Here is a 10,559-nt window from a genome sequence, read left to right as displayed (position 1 = left end):
ATTGGACAGACATTTCTTTGCAACATGGACTGATATGCAAGGACCTTCTCTGGACTTTGCAACTAGTTGAGGTTTTTTTCCTTTGTGTAACTCACTCCTTTTATTATGGTATGGTTAGATAGATAGCCGATATTAACTGTACAGGTGGGTTCTTTGTATTTGCAGTCGAGTCAGTAGATATCGGTCTGAGCAATTTTTGGTGATTTTTCTCTGTCATGCCTGCATCCATCACTATGCATTGGGCATATTTGGGGGTGGTTTGGCCTGAAGCTCACAGGTAATTTATTGTGTATGAATATTTAATGGTTGTTAACTTTTAATAGATATTGATAAAATTAGGCATTTGGTAAAGAGGTATTGCCAATTTTATCACAATATAAAAGAAAAAATAAATAAATAAGCCAGACAACACTGCACAGGCAAAAACTTTTGTTTTATGATCTCCAGTGCAAAACAACATCTAAGAGCAGTCAATCACTTCTACATCCTTCTAGTACAAATCTTCTCCCAAATTAGGAAAGCCTAAACAACTTTCAACATTGTTAAGGTAAAAAAAAAAACAAAAAACAAAAAAAAACAAAAAACACACAACGATCCTGACGTCACTGCCAATGGAAAAGATAACACATGCTCAAACACAATTCTGCTGTAGACTTCATACTAGCTATTTAGAAACTGTGCCTTGTATTTCTAAGAAATAAAAGCCTTTTTTATCATCAAGCTTCATCATCTCCTTCTTCCTCTTCAAACTCTCCTTGCTCATCAGCAGTGGCATCTTGGTATTGTTGGTACTCTGATACCAGATCATTCATGTTGCTTTCAGCTTCGGTAAATTCCATCTCATCCATTCCTTCTCCTGTGTACCAATGTAAGAAGGCTTTTCGGCGGAACATAGCTGTAAACTGCTCTGAGATTCTCTTGAATAGCTCTTGAATGGCAGTGCTGTTGCCAATAAATGTGGCAGACATTTTGAGGCCTCGTGGTGGAATGTCGCACACAGCGGTCTTCACATTATTGGGGATCCATTCTACAAAGTAGCTGCTGTTTTTGTTTTGGACATTGAGCATCTGCTCATCGACTTCCTTCATGGACATTCTTCCTCGGAAGATAGCAGCCACAGTGAGGTAGCGTCCATGACGAGGATCACAAGCCGCCATCATGTTCTTGGAATCAAACATTTGTTGTGTCAGTTCTGGCACAGTCAGGGCACGGTATTGCTGACTGCCACGGCTAGTAAGAGGAGCAAAGCCGGGCATAAAAAAGTGCAGTCGTGGAAAAGGCACCATATTGACAGCCAATTTTCGTAAATCTGCATTGAGCTGGCCTGGAAAACGAAGGCAGGTTGTTACCCCACTCATGGTTGCAGATACCAAATGATTGAGGTCACCATAAGTTGGTGTTGTTAGCTTTAAAGTGCGGAAGCAGATGTCATAAAGAGCTTCATTGTCTATGCAGTAGGTTTCATCTGTATTTTCCACCAACTGATGTACAGAAAGAGTGGCATTGTATGGTTCAACTACAGTGTCCGAGACTTTGGGTGACGGCATCACACTAAATGTATTCATGATTCGGTCAGGATACTCTTCCCTAATCTTGCTGATGAGCAGTGTGCCCATACCAGAACCAGTGCCACCACCTAAGGAATGGGTCAACTGAAAACCCTGCAGGCAGTCACAGCTTTCAGATTCTTTTCTCACCACATCTAGAACTGAATCTACCAGTTCTGCTCCTTCGGTGTAATGACCTTTGGCCCAGTTGTTTCCAGCACCACTCTGACCTAAAATGAAAATAAATTATATTCAGTTAATGAGTCCTAGCAAGATATGGTATGCAATGCAATATGGGAGTATTCATCAGCCGCCGCCTGCACTATGAAAAAAAAAATTAAAAACTAGGGTGGGTTCCCCTGTATTCTTGATAACCAGCCAGGCAAAACTGACAGTAATGGGCTGCAACCCTCAGCTGTCGGCGTTGGCAAGGCTGGTTATCAAGAATAGAGGGGTCCCCACACTGTTTTTTTTTTTTTAAATGATTTAAATAAATAATTTAAAAAAACTGCTTGTGGACCCATCCCCCATTTTTCTGACAATCAACCTTGCTAAAGAAGACAGCTTGAGGGCTGATATTCTCAAGCTGGTAAATTCAGCTCAGTGAGTTCACCGCAGATCCAAAATCTGCGGTGAACTCAGTGACTCTCATGGAACTGAGATTAGCACAGTTCAGCCCGGCTGGGAACGCAGATTTAGTGACCGGTGGTAACCTCAATGAGGTCACCGCTGCTCAATGATGCTGCGCCCTCAGTTGCTCATTCATCAGTGGTTCTCAGTCTGGACGGTCGCCTCTTGGCACCGTCCAGGTTGAAAACGATTTATCCCTAGACATGGATTACGGCATGGGACAGAACGACGGACAGGTGAGAAATTGGTTTGCTTTTTTATTTACGTTTTATTACAAGAGACATTGGCTTCAATTGAATGGGCGTTAGAGTATAACGGTGTTTGTTATTTTTAAATAAAAATGGAAAACTTTTTTGTTTTGATTTCAAATAAAGGGCTTTATTCTGGCTGTGTCTTTATTTACAATACAACTATAGGATTAGTAATGGATAGGTGTCTTATAGATGCCCCCATGGGCTTGATGTCACCAGACAATACAAAGGTGACATCAACCTCAGAAATATTAACCTCACTTGCCACAGCTACAGGGCAAGTGGAAAGAGCAGGACAAAGCGCCAGAATTGGTGCATCTAATAGATCTGCCTTTTTGGGAGGTTGCGAGCTGCTATTTTTAGGCTCGGGAAGGGGGGGGGGGGGGGGGGAAATCAATATCCATGGACCCTTACCAGCCAGAGAATTCCAGCCCCTAGCTGTCTGCTTTAGCAAGGCTCGTTGTCAAAAATGGAGGGAGGACAACATACCATTTTTTTTTAATTATTTTAAATAATCATACAAAAACAGCATGGGGACCCCTCTATTTTTCATACCCGTGCTGAAGCTGACAGCTGATGGTTGCAGCCCGCAGCCGTCAATTATACCTAGCCAGTTATAAAAAAATATAGAGGAACACGCTGGTTTATTTATTGATTTATAGAGCAGGCAACGGCTGATGAATACTCCCATCAGCCACCACCTGCTCTCACTTATTACTGGCAGCTGGTGTAGGCTGATGGGAGTAATAGTCCCATCAGCCGCCGTCTGCTCTCGCTGTTATCAGTTGAATATAACTCTCACCATTATCTTTTGCGCGCGCTAATCGCTGGCAAAGCAGGGGAGAGTCATGAGAGCCGTCTTCAGAACCCATCGCCGCAGAATAGCACAAACTGTACCACTGTTTCCCAGGTGCCAGTACGTGTCACACTGATGACACACGGATGTCATCCGTGTGCGGGACATTTTGTGGTCCGTGATGCTGTTAGAAAACGAACATGTCAGCATACTTTGCCCACGAACACAAGGTCGGAGGAAACACACTGACATGTGCACAGACCCATTCACTTAAATGAGTATACCTGTGTAAGAGTTTCTGGTACTTATGAAAACTGTCACCACATGTACAGGACACACTGACATGTGAAAGAGGCCTAATGGTGATTCATGACTTGTACCATTATTTGCTTTCTTCAAGGCCTTAAAGGGAACCTGTCTGGTCTGGAATGGAATAAATGAGTCTTGTTATCTAGACTTGTAGAATGTAGGTCTTTTCATAGTAAGGCTAGGCTCCCATTGCGTTAATGGGAACGCGCTAATGGACAGCGTTGCACGGCGAAATTAACGCCGTGCAACGCGTCCGTTAGCGCGCCCATTCACGGCAATGGGAACGCGCAGCACTAGCGCGTGCCATGTTCGGCACGCGCTAGACACACGCCGGTGTTTCCTGGCACGCCGCGGATGCTGCTTGCAGCGTCCGAGGCGCGCCCGCGGTCCGTTCCCCGCTCTTGCAGAGCGAGGATCTGCGAGAGCGGGGACGTTACCGCGACCCCGGGACGCGGCCCCGATAAAAACATTGCGTTAGCGCAACCCGCTAGCGCTAAACGGATTGCACTAACGCAATGTGACCCTAGTTCTTAGGGTTGAAGGAAGACTAAAGGTACCGTCACATTTAGTGACGCTGCAGCGATCTAGACAACGATCCCGATCGCTGCAGCGTCGCTGTGTGGTCGCTGGAGAGCTGTCACACAGACAGCTCTCCAGCGACCAACTATGCGAAGTCCCCTGGTAACCAGGGTAAACATCGGGTTACTAAGCGCAGGGCTGCGCTTAGTAACCCGATGTTTACCCTGGTTACCAGCATAAACGTAAAAAAAAACCAAACACTACATACTTACATTCCGGTGTCTGTTCCTCGGCGTTCTGCTTTCCTGCACTGACTGTGAGCGCCGGCTGGCCGTAAAGCACACCGCTGTAATCTGCTTTACGGCTGGCCGGCGTTGACAGTGCAGGGAAGCAGAACGCCGGGGGACGCGACAGACACCGGAATGTAAGTATGTAGTGTTTGTTTTTTTTACATTTACACTGGTAACCAGGGTAAACATTGGGTTACTAAGCGCGGCCCTGCGCTTAATAACCCGATGTTTACCCTGGTTACCAGTGAAGACATCGCTGAATCGGCGTCACACACGCCGATTCAGCGATGTCTGCGGGAGATCCAGCGACGAAATAAAGTTCTGGACTTTCTGCTCCGACCAACGATGTCACAACAGGATCCAGATCGCTGCTGCGTGTCAAACTCAACGATATCGCTAGCCAGGACGCTGCAACGTCACGGATCGCTAGCAATATCGTTGTTAAGTTGGCCAGTGTGACGGTACCTTAAGTCCATCTAGTTCAGCCCATATCCTAACCTACCCTTCTCAGCACACAAACTTAAAAGCTGATCATGGAAAGCAGATTTTTGAACGTAGTTTCGCTGGATGAGCAAACAGTCACAAGATATTAAATCCTATCGAATATATATGTTCCGAGTGGTCCATGGCAGCTTCCAGTTGGCTTTTTTGCTTGCCAATCTTGGGTCTTTTTTAGCAGCATGGCAAGGAACTACAACTTTCAGTAAACAGAGTGGATATTTTGTTCAGCAGCCCCCATAGGAATATTGTGTAGTCTTCCAATATTGTTCATTTGTGCTGGTGAACAAAAAATCCACTTTGTTCATGGTAGGTAGATCCTTGCCACGATGCTAAAAGAGATCCAAGATTAGTAGCCAAAAAGGTAGCCAGAACCATCAATGCAGAAATTGAATACTTGAACAAACAAAACTTCTAATTTGTGAATAAATAGAAAGTCCAAGATAGTGGTTAAGAGATCAGATAAATAACATGGCTAAAACATCGTGCACAGTAGAGCTTGCATATCTAGCGGTTTCAAGTGCAATGTACCCATAACCTAATTTAAATAATAGGTGCAGAAATTCTGCAACATCAAAAGCTCATATTGTGACCACAGCCTTAATGCTTCGGTACAAACATTATAGGAAATGGGTTATGCTCAGTGGTGGAACTTGAAGGCCATGGGCTCTAATGTCCCCCCAACTATCACAGGTCTTTAATATTAATAGTCTCTTAAAATGGTAGACTGCATCTTTTAGGCCCCCTGAGCTCCAGGGCCCAGGTGAGATTGCAACCCCTGCACTTCCTATAGTTACGCCCCTGGCTGCGCTTTATCGTGCAGTAAGAGGACATTCAAAAACCTGCTTCCCGTGGAGACCATTTGAGTGCTGCAATGGCCAATAATCCACAGGTCGACATAGCAGGACTCGCGCATTCCATTCCAGACGGGGTTGAAGAAAGCAACTAGTGGTACAATGAAGTTTTGGCATTTGTATGAAGTGGATACTGGCTCATCGTTAGAATGTCTTTTCGAAATTTACACCACCTATCAGTTGGCTTACTTCAGGCCAGATATTTGCACCGCACTGCGACATTCTTTGGAGCACACGTCACTTATTAAGCCATACCTGCTTTGAGTAATTTGCGCCCCCTTGATGCACAAAGAATAGAAAGACCACTTTTGCATTTTTTATGCAGTTAGCTTGATAAATTCCTTCATTGTCTGTCTGAAAATCCAGGTGTTCATATGGGTGGTCTCTGTACTAGAGCCATGTGTGGTAGAAATGTTTTGTATGAAATTACTTAAAAGGTGTTGTCCAGTCTAAATTGATAATTCGCACAGTGACTGCAGACTTATGAATCCTCCCCCCCAACACATGCACTACACGTAGCGAGGATTCACCGATGTCAGAGCCAGGAACGGTGATGATGTATGAGTTATACATACTCCTGGGCAGAAGCCACCTAGTGCGCGCGGTCTCGCGCAATACACTTGCATTGTATTGTAACCCCTTTAACGGAAGAGCCCAAAATTTCCATTAACATATCACTGAGGAAAGGGAAAATATGTCAGATATATTAAATTCCATTGTTTAACTTGTGAGTGTAGATAGTATCAGTCTACCCTGCGGTCGGCGGACTGGCAGAGCCGGTACAGCAGCCTCATGGCCATCACCCTCTAATGGAAACCGCTTATGAATTTCCCCAATTTCAACTACAGTTCTGCTCACGTTCATTTCTGTAACTGTAAATATTTCTCAACCTCCTTTATAAGAAATCACCAAAAGACCATTGACAAATACAAGTGACCAGAACACTGGGTCTGACCCAACATAATGAAAGTGTAAAGGCATAAAATGAGATTATGGAGCTATAAGGATGGATTTATCAATGAATAGAACAGCAATGGCATCCTAGATCACAGGAAAAATATTGGATTATTACTGGTCAATCCTAAAGGAGAAAGGGAGTCCATTCCCTCAGTAATCCTAGAGTAAAATTTAGGATTTAAATTTATTTTTCTTCAATAATCTCATCTGAATTACTGCACTTTATGGAAAATCTGAATTTTTGATCCTAACCCATTTCCACTTTGGTTCTTATTGAAGGGTATCTCACACTATTGCTAGTCAGGAATCAACCATGATAACAGAAATACTAACCAAATACAAAGTTGTCGGGTCTAAAAATCTGCCCGAATGGTCCTGATCGCACGGAGTCCATTGTGCCGGGTTCCAAATCCACCAGGATGGCGCGGGGCACGTATTTATTTCCTGTGGATAGAAGATAAAATTATTTTAAACTTGATTGATGAAAAGCCTTATAGCGATGAACATCTAACACATAGATCTTCGACGGAAGTAGACATCGGATTACCGGAGGCTTCATTATAGTAGACATTGATTCTCTCCAGCTGCAGGTCACTGTCGCCATGGTAACTGCCGGTAGGATCAATGCCGTGTTCATCGCTAATAACCTCCCAAAACTGGAGGAAAAGAAGAAAATCAGCATTTTTAATATTTGCTTTTAGCTCAAGACAGCAGTAGATAAGATTGTGATCAATGGCGTGAAGGAAAAATAAAGAATGTCCAAATCCAGCCACTAGAATAAAGAGGAAAAGGAGCTGTCACTGATGTATTCATTCCTATTTACAGGTTATTCCTTAAACATCCGATGCTCATTTATCAGGATTGTTATCTGGAGACGGCTCTGTACAATGAGCCACATGGTGAATGAGCGGAGTGACTGCACCACACCCAGTGCGATAGTCTGCAGAGGCAGAGCATAGGATGGGGAAGGACCGAGTCCACTAGTGATGAGTGAGCAGGTCATCATGGCAGAGGGCAATTCACACACAGATCTATGGAGAGAAGAACAAGGGTTGTGAATGCAGCCAGCCAGACCCTTATATCCCCTGTGATGGGGTCTTCTCTGCAGACCTGCACATTAGAGATCACCAGGGAAGCTGGTGCATCAGATCATCCCCCCAGATGGTAACTACGATCAGACCCCTCATCTCACAGTGACGATCGCCACGATCAGACCCCTCATCTCACAGTGACGATCGCCACGATCAGACTCCTCATCTCACAGTGACGATCGCCACGATCAGACCCCTCATCTCACAGTGACGATCGCCACGATCAGACCCCTCATCTCACAGTGACGATCGCCACGATCAGACTCCTCATCTCACAGTGACGATCGCCACGATCAGACTCCTCATCTCACAGTGACGATCGCCACGATCAGACTCCTCATCTCAGTGACGATCGCCACGATCAGACCCCTCATCTCACAGTGACGATCGCCACGATCAGACCCCTCATCTCACAGTGACGATCGCCACGATCAGACTCCTCATCTCACAGTGACGATCGCCACGATCAGACTCCTCATCTCACAGTGACGATCGCCACGATCAGACTCCTCATCTCACAGTGACGATCGCCACGATCAGACTCCTCATCTCAGTGACGATCGCCACGATCAGACCCCTCATCTCACAGTGACGATCGCCACGATCAGACCCCTCATCTCATTGCTTATTATATACAACTGTATGACATTTTGCTGCTACACATAAGGATACCATGAAAGCCGGCATGTTGTGTTGCCAGGACAACCTTAGAAAAAGCTCAATTCAGCGCCTAGCACAAAGAGCTAACACACCTCCCCCCATAACTACTGAAGAAGGTGCCTGAGAACCCCACCCAGTGCCTGCTCATGGAGGACCACCTTGCACATCGCTTCCACCGGCAGAGACGCTAATGTTACACATAGAACACCCCATCTAGTCAGTCAGCCCTCCCATAGAACAAGCCCCCATGGCACACACCTGTAGGGCGATCCACCTTACCTTAGCGCCGATCTGGTTGCCGCACTGGCCAGCCTGAAGGTGCACGATCTCACGCATGGTTACTGCGGGTGTGGGAAGCCTGTGCTCTGTGCTGGGGTCAAGCCCGTCCTCTGCTGCGGCTCCTGTACTGGGGTCCGCCCGTCCTCTGCTGCAGCTCCTGCCTGTGCTGGGGTCAGCCCGTCCTCTGCTGCGGCTCCTGTGCTGGGGTCAGCCCGTCCTCTGCTGCGGCTCCTGTGCTGGGGTCAGCCCGTCCTCTGCTGCGGCTCCTGTCCTGGGGTCAGCCCGTCCTCTGCTGCGGCTCCTGTGCTGGGGTCAGCCTGTCCTCTGCTGCGGCTCCTGCCTATGCTCTGTGCTGGGGTCAGCCCGTCCTCTGCTGCGGCTCCTGTGCTGGGGTCAGCCCGTCCTCTGCTGCAGCTCCTGTCCTGGGGTCAGCCCGTCCTCTGCTGCGGCTCCTGTGCTGGGGTCAGCCCGTCCTCTGCTGCGGCTCCTGCCTATGCTCTGTGCTGGGGTCAGCCCGTCCTCTGCTGCGGCTCCTGTGCACGCTCCTGCCTGGCGGTGTCTGGGGCTGGCGAGGCTGCTCCTCCACACTGATATATGGATATTCAGGGTAGGCAGGATGATGATGATGATGATGATGATGGACCCTCCTCCACTCTCCCGAGGACGCACCCGTCTCTCGCATTCACTTGCACTGTCTCTGGGATGGATGATGTAATGGGGATGGGGCAGGAGGAGGGCTTACAAGGAGAGAATGGAGCCAATAACAGGACAAGATTTGGGTGGTAAGGGGCTCTGCATTGTCTCCCCATCAAATAAAGAAAAAAGGGGGTGTCTGGAGGTCTTCTGTGCTGGGCAGACTGATTGGTGGTATTGCATTGTCCTGCATAGCTGATCTCACAGCTCCAGACATGAGTAATATCAATATCTAAGTAATTCTGGAATCCCTCAACCCATCCCCCACTATTCCCACCCTTCTCTGAATAATGAACTGAGGGGAGGGGAGGGGAGGGGATGCTGCAGCTTTCACTGACAGAGCAACGTGCCATCAACTCTCTGGGGTGGTCTCTTCCTGGATATGTGCCAGAGATGATAGCAACGCCATAGAGCTGGGCTCCTTAGGTGATGGTGGAATATAATGCCATGATGCTGCATGTGTCAATGGCTTCAAGATCATGTAAAAGCCACCTTTGGTATGTATGTCACCAGTCCTAGGCTGGTAAATCTGCCTGATAAATCACTGGTCTTTGTCTGTGACAGCTCGGACACTATACTGCCCACTCCCGGGGATGCCAGTGCATGGTACACTTCTAGTTATTTTAAGCAGAGACCCATGTTCTGTCTCGATCTTGTAACTTTTCTTTGCCTTAGGCCGATTTCGCACATCCATTTATTTCCAGTACCGGAAAAACTAGTACCAGAGATATCCGTGTCCGTGTGTATAATACTTGTGGCACACGTGTGGCAACCGTGTGTTGCCGGTGTGCCACATCAGTACCACGTGGACGTCTGCCGGGGAAGAAGCGCTACAGTAAGCGCTGTTCCCTGGCAGCGGGTGCTGAAGACGGCTCTCATCATTCTCCCCTGCTCGCCCAGTAAGTCACTGCTTAGTACACAGCGCTGTAAGCACATCCCGTAAAGTCACCGCTTAGTACATGGTGCTGTAAGCACGCCCCGTACAGTCACCGCTTAGTACACAGTTCTGTAAGCACACCCCATAGTCACCGCTTAGTACACGGTGCTGTAAGCACGCCCCGTACAGTCACCGCTTAGTACACAGTGCTGTAAGCACGCTCCGTACAGTCACCGCTTAGTACACAGTGCTGTAAGCACGCTCTGTACAGTCACCGCTTAGTACACAGTGCTGTAAGCACGCTCCTT

General features: G+C 47.1%; 1 protein-coding gene across 1 annotated transcript; it reads right to left on the bottom strand.

The window, feature by feature from the left end:
- Window positions 1-414: 414 nt before the first annotated feature.
- Window positions 415-9,618, bottom strand: LOC138642526 (tubulin beta-2B chain). Its single transcript, XM_069730736.1, has 4 exons — window positions 8,682-9,618; window positions 7,199-7,307; window positions 6,985-7,095; window positions 415-1,777 (listed from the first exon to the last, which is right to left on the bottom strand). The coding sequence occupies exons 1-4, from the start codon at window positions 8,736-8,738 to the stop codon at window positions 717-719; spliced, it is 1,338 nt and encodes a 445-aa protein (XP_069586837.1). The 5' UTR covers window positions 8,739-9,618; the 3' UTR covers window positions 415-716.
- Between the last annotated feature and the right edge of the window lie 941 nt (window positions 9,619-10,559).

This window comes from Ranitomeya imitator, chromosome 6, assembly GCF_032444005.1.
Source record: "Ranitomeya imitator isolate aRanImi1 chromosome 6, aRanImi1.pri, whole genome shotgun sequence".
Classification (NCBI taxonomy): Eukaryota; Metazoa; Chordata; class Amphibia; order Anura; family Dendrobatidae; genus Ranitomeya; species Ranitomeya imitator.
This window is presented reverse-complemented; position numbering and strand designations above follow the sequence as displayed.

Bases quoted from the DNA above. Each gene is read 5' to 3' on its own strand.
- LOC138642526 (XM_069730736.1), bottom strand. From the start codon at position 8,738: ATGCGTGAGATCGTGCACCTTCAGGCTGGCCAGTGCGGCAACCAGATC. The intron at 7,308-8,681 runs GTAAGGTGGATC...CTTTTCCTCCAG, and splicing joins GCAACCAGATCGGCGCTAAG to TTTTGGGAGGTTATTAGCGA. The intron at 1,778-6,984 runs GTTAGTATTTCT...TTTTCATTTTAG, and splicing joins ACCCGACAACTTTGTATTTG to GTCAGAGTGGTGCTGGAAAC.